Source organism: Daucus carota, chromosome 6 (genome assembly GCF_001625215.2).
Source record: "Daucus carota subsp. sativus chromosome 6, DH1 v3.0, whole genome shotgun sequence".
In the NCBI taxonomy this organism is placed as follows: Eukaryota; Viridiplantae; Streptophyta; class Magnoliopsida; order Apiales; family Apiaceae; genus Daucus; species Daucus carota.
Genome location: NC_030386.2, coordinates 29,101,752 through 29,126,622, shown reverse-complemented (window position 1 = coordinate 29,126,622; position 24,871 = coordinate 29,101,752). Strand labels below are relative to the sequence as shown.

Below are 24,871 nucleotides of genomic sequence, written 5' to 3'. Positions count from 1 at the left end.
CTAGCATCTAGTGTTTTATCATGTATTACAGCTTACATTTTTTAAGAAATATTTCTGGATGATCCAACTGTACGGATGTGAAGATTTATATATTTTGATGATATTATAAAAGTTTCAGAAAAAAAATAATTTTATTTGAATAGAGAGTTTAGCAGTCAACTAGTGGTTTGACTTGTACTATCATCTTGTGTTTTATCATGTATTACAGCTTATATTTTTAAAAAAATATTTATGGATGATCCAATAGTACGGATGTGAAGATTTATATATTTTGATGATATTATAAAAGTTTCAGAAAAAAATAATTATATTTGGATGGAGAGTTTAGCAGTCAACTAGTGGTTTGACTTGCACTAGCATCTAGTGTTTTATCATGTATTACTGCTTACATTTTTTTAAAAATATTTTTGGATGATCCAACCGTACGGATGTGAAGATTTATATATTTTGATGGTATTATAAAAGTTTCAGAAAAAAATAATTATATTTGGATGGAGAGTTTAGCAGTCAACTAGTGGTTTGACTTGTACTAGCATCTAGTGTTTTATCATGTATTACTGCTTACATTTTTTTAAAAATATTTTTGGATGATCCAGCCGTACGGATGTCAAGATTTATATATTTTGATGATAGTAAAAAAATTTCAAGAAAAAATAATTTTATTTGGATGGAGAGTTTAGCAGTCAACTAGTGGTTTGACTTGTACTAGCATCTAGTGTTTTATCATGTATTACTGCTTACATTTTTTTAAAAATATTTTTGGGTGATCCAGCCGTACGGATGTCAAGATTTATATATTTTGATGATAATAAAAAATTTTCAGGAAAAAATAATTTTATTTGGATGGAGAGTTTAGCAATCAACTAGTGGTTTGACTTGTATTAGCATCTAGTGTTTTATCTTGTATTACAGCTTATATTTTTTAAAAACTATTTCTGGATGATCCAACCGTACGGATGTGAAGATTTATATATTCTGATGATATTAAAAAAGTTTCAAAAAAAAATAATTTTATTTGAATAGAGAGTTTAGCATTCAACAAGTGGTTTGACTTGTACTAGCATCTAGTGTTTTATCATGTATTACAGCTTACATTTTTTAAAAAATATTTATGGATGATCCAACCGTACGGATGTGAAGATTTATATATTTTGATGATATTATAAAAGTTTCAGAAAAAAATAATTATATTTGGATGGAGAGTTTAGCAGTCAACTAGTGGTTTGACTTGTAATAGCATCTAGTGTTTTATCATGTATTACTGCTTACATTTTTTTAAAAATATTTTTGGATGATCCAGCCGTACGGATGTCAAGATTTATATATTTTGATGATAGTAAAAAATTTTCAGGAAAAAATAATTTTATTTGGATGGAGAGTTTAGCAGTCAACTAGTGGTTTGACTTGTACTAGTATCTAGTGTTTTATCATGTATTACTGCTTATATTTTTTTAAAAATATTTTTGGATGATCCAGTCGTACGGATGTGAAGATTTATATATTTTGATGATAGTAAAAAATTTTCAGGAAAAAATAATTTTATTTGGATGGAGAGTTTAGCAGTCAACTAGTGGTTTGACTTGTACTAGCATCTAGTGTTTTATCATGTATTACAGCTTACATTTTTTTAAAAATATTTTTGGATGATCCAGCCGTACGGATGTCATGATTTATATATTTTGATGATATTAAAAAAGTTTCAAAAAAATAATAATTATATCTGGATGGAGAATTTAGCAGTCAACTAGTGGTTTGACTTGTACTAGTAACTTTACGTTTATCATGTATTTGTGTTTCTATTTTTTTGAATATTTTTTCTCGATGATCCAACTGTACGGATGTCAAAGTCTATATATTTTGATGATATTAAAAAAGTTTCAGAAAAAAATAACTATTTTCCGTTTGAAATCTTAACAGTCAACTAGTGGTTTGACTTGTATATGTAAGTAGTATTTTATCATGTATTGTCGTTTCAATTTTTTTTTGAAAATATATCTCGATGATCCAACCGTACGGATGTCGAAGTTTATATATTTTGATGGTATTAAAAAAGTTTTAGAAAAAAATAATTTTTTTTCGTTTGATATTTTGACAGTTAACTAGTGGTTTGACTTGTATTTTGGTTATTTGTAAGTAAAATTATTTTTCAAAAATATGTCTGGATGATAATAAAAAATATAAATTATATTATTAGTTATAAGTGATGAGTTTTTATGTCAAGCAAAATAATCATCTAAATTGAAAAGATAATATGTGTTGTGTTGAACTTGTGCAAAATTCCATCATTTTCATTTTATTATTGTTCTTAAAAAATCACGGACTTAGTTTTTTTCGTTAATTATAGATATAACGAAACTCCTATACCTTATGTTAATCAAATGCTAAACAAAAATCAACATTTTTTTGAGTTTTACTTAAACTCATGTCAGTGACTTAAAGTCACTAGTATTTACTTGGAATTTTTTTTTCCCGTGTCGCTTATTTTTTACTTGAGATTCTTTCCAAACCTCTAAATCAATCTCCAAAATTACAACAGTGACTTGAAGTTACTGATTTTCTTTACTTAAATTTTTTTTCAAGATTACGCATTAGTGACTTCAGCTCACTAATGTTCTTTACTTAATTTTTCCAGCCACTAGTTTTGGGGAGCTACTTTAACGATTTCATCAGTGACTTAAGGTTACGAATATTCCCAGAATTACATTAGTGACTTCAAGTCACTGATGTTTTTGACTTAGAAATTTTTCCAGCCCTCTAGTTTTGGGGAGCTACTGTAACGTTTTCATCAGTGACTTAAGATCACGGATATCCCCAGAATTATAACAGTGACTTGAAATCACTGATGTTATTTACTTAAAAAATTTTCCACCGCTCTAGTCTTGGGAGCTAATATAACGATTTCATTTCATTAGTGACCTTAATTATGATTTTTTTACTAGGTAGTTGGGATGTTGGTACATTGTTGGCTGATGTAAATTAGATGCAACATCAGTAATCTCATGTCACTGAAGGTGGGAGGGATAATACCGACATTTTAGGTTTTCGCTCAACATCAGTGACTTCCAGTCACTGATTAGTGACTTGAAGTCACTAACGTAGCTATTTAATCTTTTTTTCATGCGTCCGGAAGATCATGTCACTGATGTACTTCATTTAATGCACACCATTAGTAACTTCAAGTCACTGATGGTGTACACCTAACTTTCCTGTACAATTGTGTACATGTAACCGGCCCCATTATATAATAAGAATCCTATAAATTTCAAGGAAATAGAACTAGGCTTAGATTGTTTTAATTAAAAAAAAAGTGTTTCAGATTGGAACTCGAGAAATGGACCACACATTTTTGGCACCCGGTTTTAAGTTTCCTGGTAAAGAGAGAGCAGTTTAGTGGTTTTAGTCAAGCATAAAGTTGACTTCAACAACCACTATTCTAATGTTTGTCGTTTACATATTTTAATGAAGTTGATATATAAATTGTGGGCTGCATATAGAGGTGGCCAAACGAACGAGTTTGAACGGCTCGACTCGTCTCGACTCGCTTTTTAACTCGTTGAATACTGGTACGCCGCGAGACGAGTTATAACTCGCCACGTCTCGTTAATCTATACGAGACGATCACGAGTCTGGGTTTGAGAAAACGCGCACGTCTCGTCTCGGTTCGGACGTATCGGCACGCACGCCCGCCTCGTCTCGGAGTGTCTCGCCTCGTGGACTCGTCTCGCCTCGTGGACTCGTCTCCACATCTCTGTCTGTATTCTGTGTATTGGTCCTAAAACATTTTACACTACCAAGAGAACCCAAGCTTTGCTACTTTGTTGGATGGGCCCCTTTTTCTACTTCATCTAGTTTTATTAGTATTTTTTTATTTCATCACTAAAATAACACTTCCTTTCACATTATTAATGTTTTATATATATCTAAAGGTTTCCTAATGTTTTTAAAATCTGGAGAGACATTGATCTTGATAAATTTAGTTATAAGAAATTTTGATTTTTCCTTTTTGCAACTCAAGTTAACAATAATTTGTAACAAGCCCTTGTTTTTTGGGCGAAAAGCTGAAATAATATTTGTTTTTTATGCTAAGCAAGGCCTACCTAAGAAAGTTATATACTCTATGTAATATAATATATTGAATATTTGAAAAATAGGAACAAAGGTTATGCATGAGAAAAATGAGCAGCAAGGGACAAATGCTAGAGTGACAGGCCCGAGACGTCCGAACTCGTCTCGTTCGTGCCACGCGTCTTCATGCAACGGTCGTCTCTGTGTCTCTGTGACGACTCTGTAGTCACAGAACTCACTCGTCTCAGAACTCACTCGTCTCGCTTCGCCCGTCTCGCCAGCTGCACTGCAGAGAAAAAAAATCACGACTCGTCCAACTCGCCAAACTCGCGAGTTGGACACGAGTTTAATATTTCAAATTCGCCTCGGCTCGTCTCGTCTCGCTAGCCTTACACGAGACGTCCGCGAGTTCACTTTTCATCAACTCGTCTCGCCTCCGACTCGTCTCGTCTCGTCACGGGACGCCCGTATGGCCACCACTAGCTGCATAGCCTCAATATTAAAACCTGTCGTGGCCATGCATCATACCATGTGCGCAAGTAGAAGAGCATTTTGTTGAGGTTAATTGTCATTTTGTCAAACCCTTCACCACAAACATGATTTAACACCGACATTATCTTCATCTTAAACTAGATTAGTACACCACTGCTATTATTTTACATTTTAATAGTGGCTGTAATTTCTCATCATCTATTCCGTGTGTCTATATACGTGCATGGCTATGCACGAGAATCATGACAATCAAAAATTTGTCATGATTTTTCATAATTAGGAATAATAATTCTAGAATTTTATTTGTATAAAAGATTAATTAACTTCTAAAAACTCATTTTAAGATTTTCATTGTTCCGGAGACAAACGAAAATTCGGAAAGAAATTACACGGACCATCTACCTAGAGTCATACACAATTATAAAACCATTTAGAAAAGTTTCACAATTATATCTAATAAAAATATTAAAATTATAAATGATTTGTAAAACATAAACTAGGAAAAATATATTTATTGAACTATAGATTTACCTAATATATATATTACAATTTTTTTTAAAAAAATATTCATTTCTTTTATTACGATTTAATAAATTTATAGCTGCCATTAGTACATTTTGTATCGAAATAAATATAGAAAATTATAAGGGGAGACGGGAGTGTTGTTTAAAAAAAGAAGTTCCGGGTCCACAATGTATTTCCTTTGTGGTTGAGAATTCGTAGATATTTTTTTTCAGATTTTGTGGTCAATATTGTGTGTGTCCTCTCAAGTCTCAACAACTGTGAAAGATATTTTGTAGAATGGATGGCTCAAACTCGATCACCTTTGATGCTAAAGCATCTTCTTTGTAGAGTACTCCCTCCGTTTCTTTTTTCTTTTCCTGTTTGTGATGTCGGTATTGTTCATAACATGAGACAAATTACTAATTTAAATCTAATCTATAAAACTAAATATAGTCATGAGTGATCTTGTTAGATTCGTATTCACGAGTACTTTAATATGGTGAAATTTTTATATTTAATAAAACTACAAAATGAAAGATATTAACGATCAAAAGTGTGTGTTGGCAAACGTGAAAAGTACAAACAGGAAAAGTATTTAGGGACGGAGGGAGTAGCGTTTAATTGTTTTCTGTGGGTTCTGACTATTCCATGTCTAAAGAATTTCAAAAACATGATATCGATGCCAGTTTTCTTTCCTTGTCTTTTTCCACTGTGTTCCCTTTTCAACCATGCATATTACATTCATCATACATGCCGCCTGCAGGCTTAATAGTTAATACAAATGTATCTAGACTCTCCTGTCTCTTTATTTCTCAGGATGAGGATCAAATTACAGCCACTGGCTTGTCCAAAGTCTTGAGACTCAGTTGTCACATACATGAGCAGCAAGCGTGATCGTTTCACAAACTACTTTACTTTATAGTATACCCTTGACCCGGCCTATTATACATCGGGTCCGTAACGTTTCAAAATAAATTTCGTGTTATCGGGTCTATCTCAACCTCAATATTTTACCATGAATTTCATATACGACGAAGCATGTAAAGATATGGCTCCCATTTGCATGAACACGTCATTGACGAAACTTCTAGCTTTTATTTGGCAGTATTAGTGCGTACATTGAATTTTAGGATGATGGGAGGCATGCCCGGGAGTTGTAGCTATGCAAGAATCATATGGTTTTGGTCCACACATATTCGTAAAAGTATATGTGAAACATATAGGTGAAACTTTGTCAGTGTATTATGTATAAGCCTTACAGTACTGTCAGTTGTCTTCAGGGCAACCACAAAACTGTATTCAAAATCATCTTTAATTTTGCATTTGATTGGCAAAGAAGCAACGCCAGAAAAGCAAAGGGATGACGACTTTACGTAGGCAGATGAGAGACTTTAACCACTACAAGCAAAAGGATGGGGCTCCATCACAAACGGACCACACACCAGCAAAAGAAGGGAATACTGGCAGCTCTTAGCTACACTGTATATACCCAACAACTGTACCAATCCTAAATCAACAACCGATTTACCAAGACAAATGTAATGTTTAAGCATACGTATAAATTCCCACGGAAAATGGATCAAGTTTTGAACTACAAAGACATGGAATCCAAAGACTATTGACCAATAAAGAAATAAGCTCAAAAACAACTGCTAGCTGCAAACACATTTGCAGAAACTGGATTTCCATTTCTGGGACTCCAGCACCTGCATGAACAAATTATTTAAAACACCTGAATCAACAAGCAACTCTTGGTTTGCAGCTTCCCCACCATACAATTATTTACTACAAGAAAAGCATGTATTTTCCAGCTCCAATACAAGTTAAGCTTGAACTTGTTTCGAGCTTGTTTAGTTAGATGAGCCAAGTATGTTCAACTAAAACTTGGGTCAAACTCGAAAATTTGCCTCGACACAAGCTTGAGCTCGTTTATAATTTCACATAAAATTATTACAATAACAAATGATAGATACAAGTTATTTTTAACACATTAATATTTTTCATTATTAAGCTCTGAACAACTTGGCTCATTTGGCTCGCATCAAGTCCAATAAGAGGTTTGAGCGAGCTCATTCAACTTATTTGAGCAACTTGCCTCGGTTAAAAAGTAAATGAACTCGAACTCGTTTATTAGATACCCGCTTCGCCTCATCCTTACTCCACCTAGGACTTCTTCCTCATCTTACATCAATTTCAGTTTTGATCCTTTCTTTTTGCGTAAAGCAACAGTCTGAGTGGTGCTGTTCTTACTTCTTAGAGCAACTCCAATGCAATGCTATACTTGGTTCTATTGCTATATTATAGCATCAAAAGTAAAAAAACTCAACTCCAAAGGGGTGCTATATTTGGATGCATCCATGCATAGATGCATCCTTGGTTCTATATTTGAAACCAAGGATGGATCCATCCATGTTGTCACATCAACTCCAAAGGAAAAATTTGTTGAGATATTTAATAAAATTTATAGAAGGTAGGTAAAAGTTAATAAGTTGGTTGAATTTGAAACTAGTTATAGAACTTAGCATTGGAGTGCAAGTTTTATTTTAGCACCAACAAACACTTTTTGGTGCTATATTATAGCAATAGCAATAGATATATAGCATCTAGCATTGGACTTGCTCTACTACAGAGCTTCGCAACATCTTGTTTGCAAACACCAAAATACCTTCTATTTGCTTGAAGCAACTGTGTAAAGTGGTGCTGTTCTTACAACATAATTCTACAACAGCTTGTTTGCGCTTCTTTAAGTTGTAACTTAGAATTACTTATTGTGATTATAGTTCAAACTATACGAAAGCCCATGTAGCTCCCACAATTATAGTTTGCTAGTCTTCATGCAAATGACACGGAATATTAAGGGGACGTTTGGTTCATGGTTAATGAGCTCCATTAACGGGAATTGGAACCTTTATCTCATGTGTTGGTGTTTGGATTGATAATTTACTTGTTTGGAATGCGAACCTTGTTCTCATTAGATGGGCAAATCAATCCCTGTTCTCATTATCATGACGATCCAAACGCCCCCCCCCCCCCCCCCCCCCCCCCCCCCACAAAAAAAAAAAAACAACAAACAAACAAACCCCTCAATGCTAACATTTACCCAACACCAAATATAGTTATGCACTGTGTAACTACTTAAAAGTCTTAGAAAACTCAGATTACTTTTTAGTATCTGGAAGATAAACTACTTCTCGATTAAATTCCAAAATAGAGTCCTAACTATAAATCAAAAGTCATTTCATTTAAATATTATGTATATACGAATAATATCTTACGGACACTAAAAACATCACAAATTATAGTTTTAGAACATTCTACAACCATAAAACTTGAGGGAGAAAGGGGGGGGGGCTAACAACTTAATTCATATTTCTAATACTACAGACATAAAATGCATAAATAACATTTAGTACGAAATTGGTAGATTATATAACTTGATCAAGCATAAGAAAGGCATGAGTGAGAGGGAGAGAGAGCTAGAAAACAACTCATTTTTGTACTTCTACAGACATAAACTTATATTTCTTCTTGTGCACTCAATCCATTCAGCATAAATAAAAATTACCACGACAGTTGCAAACTATATCTTGATTACGTATAAGAAAGATATGAGTTCCTGCGCCTAAAAGTAAAGAGATCATAGCACCCACCCGTCATCAAAGCATCTTCAACAAGTTCACGAGAGACTAATGGCGTTACCACATAGCTGCTCCAACTCGTTTTCCAAAATTCCAAACAGATAGTTTTTGGTACGCCTGTAAACCCAAGCTTGAGCACTTTGATCCCAATCAAATCTTGACGGACCACTGCATAGAAATTGTAAACATTTTGTGTTAGGCCCGATAGGCGGGATTTTTTAACAATGTGCAAAGCAGAGATATATATTTTCATATTAAATGGTCATCAACTGGTCTGGTAAAATATCTAACAGATTTATGAACAACTAAGTATTGATTTGATCCAAAATACTATACTAAAATGTAAATCCTTTGGGTAAGTCAAGTTCATGCTGTTGGTTTGTTTCATCTACTATAATTTGTGCAATACAAAATGAAGGTGCTTGAGTAGGCTAATAGATATAATATGATCCTTGATCAGTTCTGGAAGCTTATTAGTTCTTTCCAATCTTCTAAAGATGTGATCGAAGCCTGCAAGTATAAGTTTGTTTATAATTTTCAATTTTTTCCTGGATCTTACGAAATCGAGGGGCTACAGAAGTATATTATATAGAGTACTAGTTTACCTCACAAAAAAACTTTTTGTTTATGATATAATTGTTCGCACCAGATAGTTTAGTATGATTTATGAATAGTTTAGTACTCGTGTGTCGAACCAAAGTTTTCGCTTTGGTTAGACTTTTTAATTTTCTTTTTTATATCATTTTTTATTAGTTCTAATATTTTTATCTTTGAATAAGATGGTATTTTTTTGTAAAGAATTATATGTCATATTTGGACTTTCTTTCCACAATATATTAATTTTTTCTTTTATTACCATTCTTATGTTTGTCCTTGTTTGCTTTGATTTTCAGGATTATGGAAAGAGACTTTGGGGTTTTCTTTATCAGTCTTAAAAGTCTTATTATCTAAACGTCCGGAGATATCTTTGCGTATCTTTCGGTTAGATGATAAACTTTTTGGATGAAAGGAATCCCTGATGCGGCTATTGTATCTATGATACAACTCATCTACGAGCATGTAGACCCCGACAAAAAAAAATGTAAGACACTCACATTCAACATTCCTGTGCGCACACGCACACCACGTACACAGTAGTACCTTTAGTAGTGGGAATAGAGGAAACAATAGCTGCACTGTATATATAAATGATTCCCCTGATAGCCATTCTCAATTACTCCAACAAAGTCAATTTTGAGTGATAAAATTAGAGATACAAATTTTGGCAGGCTGTACACAAAGAAGTGTTTGATTGATAAACAGGTTGAGTACATTCAGACAAGCATAATAGTAGCAAAAAAACGAAAACAAACGGGCTTATATTTAGATTTCTGACTGCATTTCAAGTTTAAAGGTACCAGCACAATAACCAAGTATAAACCCAGAATGAAAACATAGTTTCTACATTGTGTGACGTAGTTGTTAAAAAATCTGTGGACCACCTAACTTTTTCACGTGACACCAACCATATCTCTGGAGCACCTAACTTATTTCACATGACACTAACCATGCTTGTTTTATAAAATTTGTTTACTAGTGTTTCAAAGTTACTATCCCAGGCCTGAAGATGTCCTAGAACAAATATTTGACTCCACTGCTTGACACTGCCTTAACACTGGTAATATTTGCAATGAACATATGCCTAATGGTGCTCCACATTCACTAACTCAAGAGACAAGTTTTATATCATAATTTGACTTCAGAGCTATAATTCCGTCTTAACAAGTGACATTCTACAAAGTTTATGTTGATTTGAAATTTTGGTCTGAGCTCAATGAATTAATATTACAAGAAGAGTTCATAGCAAAAATTATATGATAAAATCATCAGAAGAAGAATTAGGCCAAAAATTAGGATTGCTTGCTGCATTAGGTATGTGAAAAATGAAGAGTTTTTTCTGAAACAAATTTAGGAGGAGGACTTTTGAACAATTATTCACACTTGATTTGCAGATGCCATAGATTAAAGGGTGGAAGTCGTCAATATTCAAAAGCAGTGAAATAGCTATTACAAAATGCATGTTATTTTTATGTCGCTCAATGGAATAACTGCAATTCTTTTATAGACAAATTATACTTGCACTCTAATATTCTAAATTTCTATATAATTATCAGAGTCTTGTTTGTCCATTTTCAACTAATTAAGAATGTGAATAGATAAGCCAATCGCAAGGGACTGTATTTGGAAAATAATTCACAAATTCCTCTCCCCTCACACACACACACTAAAAAATGTCAAGAGGCATGGGATTGCAATGAGATTGTTACTATGACATATAACTGGGTAAAGACTAAAGATCCACCATAAGTCCTCGAGATAATGCAACACATGCATAAAATATTGTGGAGAACCAGCCAACCACTTTTTTAGTAAGGAGTTACCTCACAGGTGACGACATCCAGATCTGTCTGTTTGGCGTTTGCTTGTTCAACACATAAGTTCCCAAATTCCCTAATTTGACGGTCAAAACTTGGTTCTACACAAGCAAACAAGAGTTAGTAAAAAACATATTTTGGATAGAGCCATATGAATGTAACAACAATTCTCACCCCATAGTCTATATCAAAACCATCTATATCCACAGAATCCCCATATTCCTGCAAACAAAAGTAGTCATTTAATAAAAGCCAGCAAGGTGGTAAAACATTATATTAATAGGCAACAACAGACTCAAAATCCGAGCAAGCAGGAACTTCTAACGACCATAAGCAATAAACTGCATATAAAAAATTCTTACACAATCATAATGTTACATTTTCTTTAAATTAAGAAGTAACGTGGAGAAGATTGTGTTTGATATTTGGACATAAGTTCGAAATTAAAAGGGGAAGCTTGAGCACTCCTTGCTTGAGGAATTTTGTACCTAGCTCGAGCACACTAAGCCGACTTTTTGCCCACTAATCCTCGGTCAAGGGGAGTCTGTCTCAGGCCTTCTGTTTTATAGTATCTCACTAAAGAATATTTTATTTTTTCACAAACGTGTTTTGGTAATTTTGGGAAGTTTCCGCTATGTAAAGGAAGCAACTCAATTAAGATGTCCACCAGAACAGTGGGGGTAAATGAACAAGGATTGCGTTTTAGAAGTCAAGAAGATAATCAATCTGTCACGAGTCCTGTAAAAACTTTACTTAATCTTGAACATTAACAAATGGTCACAATTTCCCTCACTTTTTTCAATAGAGCAAAGATTCCAACTTTTCACAGTAGCTCATATACACAAAACATCAACATTTGCAGATGTAATTGTTACACAGTTGTATCGTTCTTCACTGAATATCACGATTTAACATAGCAATTAGCAAAGTATGAAATGCAACTATATTGAAAAAGTAGTACAAAAATATAAATTAAATGTACTACCTCAATCTTCTCAAGGAGATGGTGAATTGTAGAATCGGCCAGTTTGTGAAATTCCTCCTCTTGTAGCACACCACTGCGCGCACATTTTCACATAAATTAATTAAAATTGTAATAAAAAAATCAGGAAAGTTCTATATTAAAACTGGGAAAGACATGCCTATAATCAACTGCTACTGGACCGAGCGATGGAGTGTCGTGGGGACCCGACGGGCCGGAGGAGCAGAAGCTTCTAGAAAGATAGGGGGTTGCTGTGGAACAGTAAGTAGAAGGTTCTGGAAGAATCAGTGGAGGCGAGAGTAGGAATGATCGTGATCTTGATGTTGAATAACAAAACGAAAGAGGTGGTTTCACAGTTCTTGGAGTTTTTGCTAATAGTCTTCTCACTACGTTTGAACAGGCCATTTTGCTGCAGAATTTGGGGGTGCACTCGAAAAGAAACAAGAGTTCGAGAAAAGGCCCATAAAAGCTCAAACTGAATAGGAAGGCCCAGGTGAGGTGTTGTTTCTTTGTACACGCGCATTTTCATGCTTTACCGGCAATTTTGGCCGTGATTCGCACACGGATGATTTTTTATATTTTGGGTCTTTCTACTGTGTGCTCATGGACACACATTAAGCATTAAATCTGATAAATTTGATGAATTTTGATTGGTGGACTTGATGCATATGCAGGGGGGCCATTCTTATTTATGATTAGATGACCAATAAAAATGCACCAAACCCATAGGAGTTAGTGCTTAATGTGTGCCCATGGGCACACCATAGAAAAACCGTTATATTTTAATAATAATTGTAATGATTCTGTTTGGAAATTAGAGATTTGAGGAAAAATTAAAAGTTTGGGATAGTTTAGAGGTTCGACCACTATAATCCGCTAATATAAGTGTTTGGTAGTTAGCGGATTGAATTAGAAGTTTGGACCCAAAACGCTAATTTTGAAAAAGCTACTTTGAGGAGTTTTTTGGCTTAGAGGTTTTGGTTTATGTCAGCAAAAGCTAATCAATCATCTATTTACCAAACAGTTTTACGAGAAACAGCTAATTCAATCCGCTAGTCAAAACATCTATTTCAATCTGCTAGTCAAAACATCCAATTCAATTCGTTAACAGCTAATCCTCAAACAGGGCCAATGTGTTTTTAGTTGTACTGCGTTCAACAATAAATTCATAGACTAATGCAGTATAATAGAATGTTCAGAATTGTTAAAAGTTAATTTATTAGACCAAAGTAAATATTAGATGTGTTAGACAGTTGGAACCATAGTCTTCAAAATTGAAATCAAAAAACAAAGTAAAGAAAATACAACTATAAAATAACTTCTTCTATATGTGGGAAAAAACATGAAAACCTAAACATAGCATGTCCTTGATCGTGTCCATCCTATGCAGTCCTGAAAGACGTCACAGACCGTCTAATTAAGTCACTTAATCCTCAAGATGTCATTAAAATAATTGTTAGAAACTAATATACACACTGTTACCTCTCAAACAGTTTAAGTTAACGGCAGATTTGGACGGAATAATGACTGGGGGTTACAACTTTCACGGGAATGTTAAGTGTAGAGTATATATTGCCACGTTTTAAAATTCAGGTACTAAACTGCGTTTGGAGCAAACTTAGAGGTTACAAAGTGTAATTAACTTTTTTGTTTAAGACAACTTATAAATGATGAATAACATAAAAATTTGTATACAGAAGGATATTATTTTTGATTAAACTAAAATATTATAACTCGTACGCCAATACTCCAATCTTTTTGTCTACAATATGGAACCTAACTCTATGTATTAATATATTAATTCGTCATTTATTAACTTAACTTAGTTTATACTAAGATACAATTAATGGTTGTATTTTTGAAATTCTGGAATACATTTTAATTATTCTCTAATATGTAGAATATATGTTATTATATATATATATATATATATATATATATATATATATATATATATAGAGAGAGAGAGAGAGAGAGAGAGAGAGAGAGTCCTACTCCAATAGAAACCAAATTAGTCTAAAAACTAAAAACCAGTTTCTGAAAAAAAAAATTATCACTATTTTTAACTACAGTAATCACTAATTTGTACATAACATATCACTAATTTATATATAGCATATCTCAAGAATATAAATATATATATACACATATATACAACGTATATGACCATCATCTTCACTCAAATCGTAATAATGGACCTCTTACCACCATTACCAAACGTTTCTATGACTTTCCACCATTGTCTATCATTACCAATAGTCACATACACTTTCCATCATAACTTACAAAACTAACGACTACTTACCATCATCATACAACTTCTCTTGCGGCTTCCTACCACCAAGAACCTTTCTACGGATGAAATTAATTATTTATAATCGATTATCAATAATTTAGATAAGTAGATTTCTCAATTTTGATAGTAAAAATCGCTTTTTACATACTGTATAAAAACAGTGATTAGTGCAGTATAAATTAGTGATACCCGTAGTTATAAATAGTGGTAGGGAAACTGGTTTCTAATTTTTATTTTAAAAGTGGTTTCTATTTGATCATGAGCACTTCCCTATATATATATATAATATCTTAAATTAAGAATAAATTAGTTGCCTTTTTATTATTTATATGAATTTATTGGAATAAAAATTTGTAACAAAAAGTATCAAGAGGTCCTGTCTGAATGAAATGATCCTCATAATAAAAGTAATCAGGGCCATCTAAATTTGAAGCAAATCAAAAAAGAATAAAGGCCAAAAATCACGGACCATCAACTACATCCACCTACTAATTTCCTACATAATAACAAATTCTAGTGGCCCTTGGCGACAATCAGCCTGCCCGGTTATATCATCTATCTATAAATCCATAGCTATCTATTCTTTACAGATAGAGAGATAAGAAGAGCGTAGAGAAATAAAAAAGGTATCAGAATATATTCGATATCTGTGGAAATTAATTTCTCAATAATTTACCGTATCTCTCAGACATTACTGTGATTAATCATGAGCCGTTAAACTGGGTATAAATTTCAACGGAGCGCCTCCTTTTGTGTGTGTTTATCTAGGGTTGATTTTCAGAGATTTTTGTTTTGTTGTTTGTTTTACGCAGCCAATAAAAATATCTAATCTCATAAACATTCATTCTCTGCTCCTCATCATTTACAATCTGGCTAACAAGAGGTAAACAAATCTTTTCATTTTTATTGCATTTTACTGTAATTGATAATGATTTGGATTTATTCGATTATTGTTTTTGTGATTTTGATGTATGATTCTGTGCATATGTTAATTTGTGATTTCTGTTATTGTAAATTGTGTTCATGTTCTTTTTGTGTGTAGATGTGTATGATGTATATGAATTTGGTGATGATTTTGCCTAAATTTGTTACACGTACGCCGAGTTCTTCGGTGGTGCTGTGCTTTTGTAAATGATGATCCGTGTTGATTTTTATACAACTGTCTGCACCTGTTATCGTATCGGACATGTATTTAAGTATTAACTGTTCCTGATTTCTATCCAAACATATGAGAATATAAGCTGCGGATATGAATTCTAATGGCATAATTTAATTAGTAGCTGAGGTCAAGCTTCACATGAGTCGTTCTATTTGGTGCTTTTCTAATTACTCTGTTGCCTGGAAACTCGTGCAAAATTTGATGATTGATTTCAGCTGCATCAATGTAAAATTTGTTTCAGTGTTTGTATTATTTCTACTGAACATAATATTCAAATCAAACCATTTGAATATCATGTTTTTGTGGTGCAAAGCCTCCAGCTGCATCACTTCAAAATCTGTTTTTGTGTTTGCATTGTAGCCACAGAACATGATATTCAAATCAAACCATTTTATTAGCTAAAACTTTTTTTTTTGAGTCGGGGATTGTCCAGCTGCAAAGCCCCCTTCAGCTGCATCACTTTAAAATTTGTTCTTGTGTTTGCATTATAGCCACTGAACATGATGTTCGAATCAAACCATTTTATTAGCTAAAACAATTATTTTTTTGAGTCGGGATTGTCCAGCTGCAAGCCCCAAGCTAAAAAAGTATTTACTACAGTACAAGTCTATATATTTATTGTTTACTCAAAGAGTCATAGTGTGATATGTCTTGTCTACTCATGCTACAGGATGATGTTTTTCTGCACTAAGAGGCATGTTTATTTGAAGGGATTATACCCCGGACAAGCACAGTATTTTTTCAAGTATGAAGGATTATAATCTCATGAGATTGTATAGCAATCACTTTTTTGATTCATTTCTATGGATTATAATACCTTCTCATATAAGGTATTATAATCCCTTGGAAATGAAATAAAACAATGATTGAAATATGATTATATGTTATTGTAATCCTTTACATTTAAGATAAATAAAGTAATAATCTAAGGATTATCCCTTCAAGCAAACATGACCTCAGCGATATTATAACCATGACAACTATGAATAGATGTTAGAAACATATACTGATTTGTATTGTTAAATATGCTTGCTTCTCTTCTTGTTTACTAATCTGATACCCTCATCCTTTTCTGTGGTGCATCAGGCTGTTGTCTCTTACACATGTTAAGGGGTGGAATTATATAGGATCTGAAGGACTTATTTAAGCCTGGCAGCTGCAACAAAGTTAAGTTCTTACACCTCCAAGTGGGTGTGGGGTGATAGTGAGAGGGTTTTACTACTTTGTGCTTTAAGGAGATCAAGATCTTCATACATCTGGAGATTGTGTCGTGTCTCACAGGGTTTGTCGCTTGATTATGGCTAAGGTTTACATTAGCTAGATCTCTGGAAGCTTGCTATAATATTTCATTTCAGTTTTGGAGCAAATAGATCTTTGTGTTAGGCTTTTGGATGTAGTGTACAATATATATATTAACCATTAGATGTTCATGCAACAGCAAGTAGTCCTCATGTAATATCAGACTTTAGTTTGTTCTACAGAGATGGTTAGGTTTTCATGCTTTAATGCTCACGTCTATTCCCCCAAACCAAAGGTGAGTGTATAACCTGTTTTGACAATTTTTGTTTAGCAACTCGCACTAGGGGGATTGTGATGGATAATGCTGACTCTATGTCTCTCTGAAACCAGAAATCAGCACAATTATCTGCTGAAGTGATGAATAAGGCATTGGAACAGCACTCTGACAATCAAAGTTCGGGCTCAAGTCAATTACCCTTGGAGGTGCAGGAAGATAATACACTTGTCACTTCTACTCACGTTAAAGGTTCCCAATTGATGGAACTTAACTGGAAATCAGAGGAAGTCAAACTACCATTTCAAAATGAAAGTGTTGCTGGGGTCAAAAAATCCTGTATGCGGAAAAGCCAGTCTTTGGGAAGTGGACTGGATCAGAAACGAAGATTATCTGGTGGCAGTGACTCGGAGAATGAGACGGTTCAAGGATTTTCCAGTGAGAGATCCCATGAAGGAATTAGTTCTGCAGTTTCAGTTTGTGACAAGGATCCTGAAGCTCCGTGTTCTACTTCTCTTCTTGTCAGTTCTGGTAGGGCAAATGACGAATCAGTTTTCTCAGTTGAAGATCCGAGACAATTTGACAAAGAAGATGGTCTTGAGAACTCCAACACTAATTACTTTGGTGAATATGCTGGTGAATATAGTAACCACAGTTCGGAAACCCCACGGGTTATTTCAAAATCCTGTTCTTTGCCCAACTTAAATGCTTTTAGTGGACAGTTATCTATTATAAAGACAATGCGTCGTGCTGCATCTTATGAGGATTTGAATGTATTGAATGTAAAAGAAAAAAAGGTGTTTGTCCCTCAAATAATTCAAGATAGAGAGGGAGATGATGATGTAGAAGATGACGAGAAACCTAGTATGGAAATCCCAGCCGATGATGGTTATGATGAATATAACTATGTTGGTTCAGCGAAGGACTGGATAATACCAGCTACTGATGAAAATGATGCCAAGATTACCCATCAGGAAAATACTGAGATTCATCAATGGGAGGGCATGCCAGATAAGGATTTCAAGATAAAACGTATTGATGTATGGGTTTCTGCTCTTCAGGACTGTAGTCCTAAAGGAGAAAACGAGTCTGCATTCAGTAATCATCAGGAGGATGACGTGGCTGCTGTCTTGGATGGTTCAAGTACCGCCAAACATGATAGCAAGATCACTCCTGGCATGGAAGCTGCAAAAAGATATGTCTCTTCTTTGAGTGCTACAGCCACCGCTGCACAGCTGTCTAACCATGGACTGGTTATGATCCCGTTCCTCTCTGCTTTTGTGAGCTTGAAAGCACTTAATTTGTCTGGAAATGCTATAGGTTTGTATTTCTAATAATTCCTGCATTTTGTTGCTTTTGTTTATGTGGGCTTTGGTAAATTGGTTTACCAACACTATATTTATGCAAGGTTCTCCATATTATTTCCCTTCTAGTTTGATTAATATCTCCTTTCCCTTGACATTTTCAGTAAGGATAAATGCCGGTGCTCTCCCTCGAGGTCTCCATATGCTGAATCTGTCAAAAAACAATATATCGACCATTGAAGGGTTGCGTGAACTTACACGGCTTCGTGTACTTGACCTGAGCTACAATCGGATAATCCGGATTGGACATGGTATGTCTCTCCTCTCTAAGCACGAAATCTAAGTGCAGCAGTAAATAGTGATCATGATTAGCTTGGTGCTCTTAAGCTGTGCATTCTTTTTGACAATATGGACTCGATGGACACACCCGGTTCATTTGTCAATCTTGACTGTACAGTGTAATTGTTTTGAAAACAAGCCCTCAAATGAGGTGCTGAGTGCTTTGGTTGTACTTTGATGCAAACCAAGCCTCCTTACATGTTGATTGTTGTTATTGACTTATTGTCATGCGTTTTTACAAAACTCTGTAGCAGGCTATCAAATAATTCTCTAGCTGTATTAGTATCTTACTTCAAATACGGAAATGAGAATTACGAGATCATGCATGCGATAATTATATTTATTTTTGACACAAATTACCTGGTTTCATCTCTTTTACGTCTTAAGAGTCAGTTTTGTGTGTGTGTGTAGTAGAAACTAAAAATGTATCATACTGAGATTTGAACATTTTAGAATCATACTCTTGTTTTTTCATTTGACTGTGAATTACTTAATCAAGTACATTTCTGTAAATGCATATTTATCTACACATTCATGCATGTTGCACAGGAAGTTTCTTGTTTGAACCGCACTTCTGTGTATTATATTATACCTATTTGTTTGGCTTGTTAGGCCTAGCATCATGTTCTGCAATCAAAGAGTTATATCTGGCTGGAAACAAGATTAGTGAGGTTGAAGGTCTTCACCGCCTCCTAAAGCTGAATGTCCTTGATCTTCGATTCAATAAAATTTCTACAACAAAATGTCTTGGGCAACTTGCATCCAACTATAATTCATTGCAAGCAATTAGCCTGGAAGGAAATCCAGCGCAGAAGAATGTGGGGGATGAGCAACTAAAGAAATATCTGCAAGGTCTACTTCCCCATCTAACTTACTTCAATAGGCAATCTATTAAAGCAGGTACTCTGAAAGATTCAGCCGACCGTTCAGCTAGATTAGGTATTTCTTCCCATCAGATTGACCGTAGTCTCAGATCTGAGCTGAAGACTACGCGGAAGGGAAATCATGGAGTTGCTGCCCATAAGAGGCAGTCATCGTCAACTCAGAGTCGTAGAAGCCCACACAGCCAACATGCAGTTGCCTCGCAAAAACCATCCAAGGATAAGCAGGTGCGCTCGACTTCAACCAGGGACAAGATAAATGCTCGACCAAGTTTTGTTGGAAACAAATTGCTGAGCCTCAGGCCAGATCTTGCTATGCAAAGGAGTCGCAGCGAGGGAAACCTTGGAGGTGCTTGAAATCATGATCAGAGTGTGTTATGTAATTTTACTTTTATGCTTTATATGTTGTGTTCCACACATATCCGGTTTGGTTCGTTCTATTGTTTTTTTATTTGGATTTAATAAACGGAATTATTGTGCTGTGCACAACAAAATATTATTCAAACTGCAGAAGTTACAACTATTTAAGAAATTATCTGTAGTTACTATTTACAAGTTTATTCAGCTTTACATTTTCTGTTTACTTTACATGCAATAATCTCTTAACCTTAAGCATCGGCTGAATAACAGGTCAGGGTAAGAACAAGTAGAGCAGGGTTCCTCGGTATACCCTTTGTGCACTCTTATCTATCTGGGAATGGGAACATTACCCTCATTCCTGTATACTATTTCTGTGGTCATCCTCTATGAATCTCTGCAGTTATCAATCCTCTGATATAGTGTACACGATATCATTATTACACTTTAAATGTTCTGTGAATGATGCTGGCAGCCATAAACTGTTTTGACCATAAGTAACTTTTACCATCTCAGATTTAGCTTAAACTGGTTAAACCTGTAGAACTGTAACGTATTGCATGGATCATGTGACCTTTAGGCATTTATTTTAGGCGCACACACACAAATCCTGATGTAGGCATGTAAGAGCATCTCCAACCATCCACTCGTTCTAATCTGAAGAAACGAACTTTGAACAAATCCGAAACACTAGTAGTGTGAGCAGATTGAGAAATAGGGAAGAGAAGAGAATCCAGGAATTGGGTAATTATATCTTGAAGTAGCTTGATCTTCACATATAACTAGCTAATTGAAGACTATTTCTGCAGCCTCTATTCAAGTTTCTTTTTGGCAAGTGATATTTACGTATTTAAATCTTACTACTAATAATTGAATGGTGGAGGAGGATGACAGATACGTTATTAAGAAATAAGAATCAAAATTGGACAGAATTTCACTCCAAAACATGATGTATTTAGCCAGTGGAGATGTCAGACATATGGCCGATGAGCCATAAAGAATGGCATATTCAGAAGACCGTAGTATGAGGTTCCTGACCGATGCTGATAAGTGATAAATCTCATCATAAAGATATATTGTATTGTGCGCTACATGCTTAGTTCTATGCAAACAAAGTTGAGTACTAGTATTCTGCAGATCAAGCAACAAATATCAGTTGCATACCTCTGGGAACAGAATCTTTGAAACATCCGGATATAGAACAGGACAGGGACTGTCACACAACTTGTAAATATTTGCACACGAGAAAAGATTGGTTAAGTGATCAGGAGTAGTTACTAATTACAATTTTATCAGTTTATCGAGCTTTACACTTTTTCTGATTACTTTACATGCCATAATCTCCTAACTCCCAGACGTTGGCTGAATAACAGCATAACAGAAGAACATATAGAGCATATCACCATCTGTTACCCTTTGCACCTCCTTATTTTTCTGGAAAAGAAACCACTACTCCTTCCTCTGTGTTTGCCGTTTCATGCCTGTATACCACTTTTGTGGCCATTGTCATGAATTTCTGCAGTAAGGTAGCAAGATTGTCAGTCCTGTAATATATTTACAAGAGGCGATTATTAACAGTTTTTCTGTAGACAATTTTAACCATCTCAAATTAGAATAAACATAAATCATGTTATTATGACTTTGTAATAGACAACACTCTTCTTGATATACAGTTTATCACCGTTTAAGAGCTTATAAACTTTAGGCATAGATTTTACCCGCGTGCACACACTCACAAACCCTGCATTGGACATGTACTTGGTAGTAATCAATGCCTATCTGTTGCAGCTGGTATACAGGTCTACAAACTTACAACACTAGTACTGTGAACCAATTGAGACATAAAAGAAAAGAACGAAATGTATGAACTGGGAAATTATATTCCGAAGTAGCTCGTGCTTCACACATACACTAAATAATGGAAGACTACTAATTCTATAGCTTTTGTGGAAGTTTCTCTAAGCCAAGTAATAACTCAAGCCATTGTTGACTGTTTTGCGAAGCAGGGCATCTCAAGCCAATCTTGTTCATTATCATTGTATCAGATACAATGAAACACTTTGCAAACACAGGAAAGTTATTATCCGATGATATATTGGTATATGACTAGATTTGATCATTTCATAGTGTCTCAGCTTGGACGAAGAAAATGACCCATTCAATCTAAGAAAAAAACATATAATTTTGAGTTCTTCTACGCCCATACCACATGAACTTTTCACCATCTATTCCTCCAAGTGGCAGAGCCACATTAAGGTGAGGGTATTCTGTCTCCCATCCAGAGTGGCTCCTTTCCAGTATCTGAATGGCATACACGACAGATGATTGCTTGTCATAAGGATCTTGAATAGTTGAAATTCCAAGTTCCTGATGATGTACGAAAATGCTCTTGATTTCCACTCACAATTCACAACTCTCTTCAATTTTACCAATATATCAACAGAAGTAGAACTTTCTTTCCACAAATTTCCTAAATCTGGTTGATTTAAAGTGTTACCCATCACTCATCAGATAGGCTCCCCTCTTCCCCTCCCCTAATTTAACCAATTCATTTTTATACCATTTCTTTTTGGGACGTACCTCTCGTATACATTCCAAATATCGTAGAATTTTATAATATAAAAGTTTAACTACGTCCAATACTTTCTTCTACTATACTCGCTTTATACATTAAATATTAATCGGTCTCACCACTTTACACGCTTTTCTTCTGCCACACGCCCCATATATACTACTCCCGGGGGCGGAGGGAGCAGCAAAAAGCCTAGCTAAGAGTGAAAAAAATCACTAGACCTGAAATTATCAATCTAGATAGACACCCTTATAAAAGATTGAGTAATAACCAAGTGGCAAATGATCATCCCCACCTCCAACTCCAAGGCTCTAATTTTCAAAACCAATTTAAACTACCCAAAAACAAGGTAACACATGTAACAAACATAATAACAACAAACTTCTGTATCACCAAAATCCAAACCAACATATGAACAGAAATTAATTAACAAACCTGAATGACCTTCATCATCATCTCCGCAGTACTCAACCTCCTCCTCAGGCACAGGATTCAACAGCACCTCCTCCGCCATAACCTTCGCCGCTTTGCCACCACTAAACGCCGCCCCATCACCACTCCCCTCACCTCCCTCACTATACCTCACCACCACCACAGGACACACACAATGTTGCACACAGTAATCACTCACACTCCCAAGCCTTCCTCTCCCACTCTTTCTCGCACCACCAAACCCTCGACTCCCCATAATCACCGCACTCAACCCCAGCCTCTCCACTTCCAAACACAACCTCTCCTTCAAATCATGGTCCTTCACAATATGAACCTTGTAAGGCACGTCAGCCTCGACCAAAGGCTGAGCCAGCTCAGCTGCTTTCAAGCTCGTCAAGTTGTCGAAGCTGTCTTCGAGTTGTTGCTTGTCTTGCAAGTTTGCTGGCTCCGGCGGCGTGGCCCCCCAGTCGGCACCGTAGAGAACGGAGGTGGGACGGACGTGGAGGAGGATGACGGTGTCGCCGGGACGGAGGTAGTTGTTGACGGCCCATTTAACAGCGAAGGCACTCTCGTCACTCAGGTCAACGGCTATGGCTATGCGGCGTTGACTACATGCGGTGGGGGTGGTTAGCTCCGGTTGCGCTTTCATCATTGCGTTAATATAAATGATGTTGATCTAGGTATCTTATAGAAACTGTGCTGATGCTAGTAACACTGTATACAGCTATCTTCTGTATATTTCCACCAAATTTATTTGTCAGGTATTAGGGGTGGCAATCGTTTCGTTTCGTATACTTTCGTTTCGTGTATTTTCGTGTTTCGTGTTTCGTGTTTCGTGTACTTAAAGGTGAAACCCGTATCCGCCCATTATTAATTTCGTGTACCTAATTTGAAACCCGTATCCGTTTCGAATCGTTTCGTGTATATTTCGTGCACTTTTCGTGTATATTATATATAAAAATATTAATATATTTTTTAATAAAAAATGAATTTAATATATATTTTCCTTTATAAATTTATTAAATGTGAATGATATATATTATACATGTATACAATTCTTTATAAATTTTTTAATGTATCTACAATATATATCCACACATACATATAAATATATACTTTATACTCAATTATATATTTAATATATCATTACTTTCGTATATTTCGTGTACCCCAAATGAAAACCCATATCCGACACGAAATCTATCGTGTAATTTCATGTTCGTGTACTTTCATGTTTCGTGTGTCGAAAATCAAAACCCGTATCCATTTTTTTCGTGTCGTCTCGTTTCATTTCGTGTTAGCGTGCTACGTGTCAAATTGCCAGGCCTAGTCGGTATTCACCAGATTGACTCTGCATAATTACCTTAAAATAATGTTTATTACTCCCTCAGTCCCCTGAGTTGTTTACGTACAATGTTTGCATGCATTTTGAGACTCGTATAAAGTATAGTTTCATAATTTTTTTTAAACATTTTCTTTTCTTGAATAAAAGTTTAAATATCAAACTTTTATTCAGAGAAAAAAATTTAAAAAATATATTACGAAAGTATAATTCAAATAAGTGTGAAAAAACGTGCCAAAAAGTAATGTAAAGAAATAAGAGGACAGAGTGAGTAATATTATCTGAATTCATTTTCATAGATTCACGCTTATCCCGTTACAAGTATACTTGTAAAGGCTTGTCTCGATATCGTTACTGTGTATAGAATTTAAGTCAACACCTTAATAAATACAACGATAACTCATGTCTCTTTGTAATAATACCGTATTATATTATTTCATCGAACACGGACCCGGATGCTATTATTATATGTACAAGATAATCGCACTGTTGAAAATAGCTTGAAAGATGTGATAAGGATAAGAAAGTCAGACAACACTGGGGGTGGGGGAGGCTCTGGAAATAACAATATCTAGAACAAA

The 24,871-nt window shown here is 35.0% G+C and overlaps 3 protein-coding genes across 7 annotated transcripts; 1 reads left to right on the top strand and 2 right to left on the bottom strand.

Annotated features, from left to right (window-relative positions):
• Positions 1–6,569: 6,569 nt before the first annotated feature.
• Positions 6,570–12,587, bottom strand: LOC108225167 (frataxin, mitochondrial). Of its 2 annotated transcripts, XM_064080410.1 has the most exons (6): positions 12,256–12,587; positions 12,099–12,171; positions 11,288–11,335; positions 11,120–11,214; positions 8,712–8,867; positions 6,570–6,767 (listed from the first exon to the last, which is right to left on the bottom strand). In XM_064080410.1, the coding sequence occupies exons 1-5, from the start codon at positions 12,498–12,500 to the stop codon at positions 8,738–8,740; spliced, it is 591 nt and encodes a 196-aa protein (XP_063936480.1). In that variant the 5' UTR covers positions 12,501–12,587; the 3' UTR covers positions 6,570–6,767; positions 8,712–8,737. The 2 variants fall into 2 exon arrangements, with proteins under 2 accessions (XP_063936480.1, XP_017255473.1); XM_017399984.2 differs by lacking the exon at positions 6,570–6,767 and having other exon boundaries at positions 8,467–8,867.
• A 2,303-nt stretch (positions 12,588–14,890) lies between these two features.
• Positions 14,891–20,119, top strand: LOC108227553 (uncharacterized). Of its 3 annotated transcripts, none has more exons than XM_017402766.2 (6): positions 14,891–15,017; positions 15,204–15,274; positions 16,637–17,084; positions 17,180–18,383; positions 18,532–18,678; positions 19,319–20,119. In XM_017402766.2, exons 3-6 carry the CDS (start codon positions 17,034–17,036, stop codon positions 19,942–19,944), a joined length of 2,028 nt encoding a protein of 675 aa, XP_017258255.1. In that variant the 5' UTR covers positions 14,891–15,017; positions 15,204–15,274; positions 16,637–17,033; the 3' UTR covers positions 19,945–20,119. The 3 variants fall into 3 exon arrangements, with proteins under 3 accessions (XP_017258255.1, XP_017258254.1, XP_063936014.1); XM_017402765.2 differs by having other exon boundaries at positions 14,919–15,114; XM_064079944.1 differs by having other exon boundaries at positions 14,919–15,274.
• Positions 20,120–21,158: 1,039 nt separating this feature from the next.
• Positions 21,159–23,674, bottom strand: LOC108224982 (universal stress protein PHOS32). Of its 2 annotated transcripts, none has more exons than XM_064079945.1 (2): positions 22,961–23,674; positions 21,159–21,460 (listed from the first exon to the last, which is right to left on the bottom strand). In XM_064079945.1, exons 1-2 carry the CDS (start codon positions 23,598–23,600, stop codon positions 21,420–21,422), a joined length of 681 nt encoding a protein of 226 aa, XP_063936015.1. In that variant the 5' UTR covers positions 23,601–23,674; the 3' UTR covers positions 21,159–21,419. The 2 variants fall into 2 exon arrangements, with proteins under 2 accessions (XP_063936015.1, XP_017255250.1); XM_017399761.2 differs by having other exon boundaries at positions 22,952–23,670.
• Positions 23,675–24,871: the final 1,197 nt, after the last annotated feature.

Coding starts and splice junctions, on each gene's coding strand:
- LOC108225167 (XM_064080410.1), bottom strand. CDS start 12,500: ATGGCCTGTTCAAACGTAGTGAGAAGACTATTAGCAAAAACTCCAAGA. Junction 11,336..12,098: donor ATCTCCTTGAGAAGATTGAG/GTAGTACATTTA, acceptor TTTTGTTTGCAG/GAATATGGGGATTCTGTGGA. Junction 8,868..11,119: donor TGGATGTCGTCACCTGTGAG/GTAACTCCTTAC, acceptor ATTTCTATGCAG/TGGTCCGTCAAGATTTGATT.
- LOC108227553 (XM_017402766.2), top strand. CDS start 17,034: ATGGTTAGGTTTTCATGCTTTAATGCTCACGTCTATTCCCCCAAACCA. Junction 17,085..17,179: donor TCTATTCCCCCAAACCAAAG/GTGAGTGTATAA, acceptor CTCTGAAACCAG/AAATCAGCACAATTATCTGC. Junction 18,679..19,318: donor GATAATCCGGATTGGACATG/GTATGTCTCTCC, acceptor TTGGCTTGTTAG/GCCTAGCATCATGTTCTGCA.
- LOC108224982 (XM_017399761.2), bottom strand. CDS start 23,600: ATGATGAAAGCGCAACCGGAGCTAACCACCCCCACCGCATGTAGTCAA. Junction 21,461..22,951: donor TGATGATGAAGGTCATTCAG/GTTTGTTAATTA, acceptor ACCTTACTGCAG/AAATTCATGACAATGGCCAC.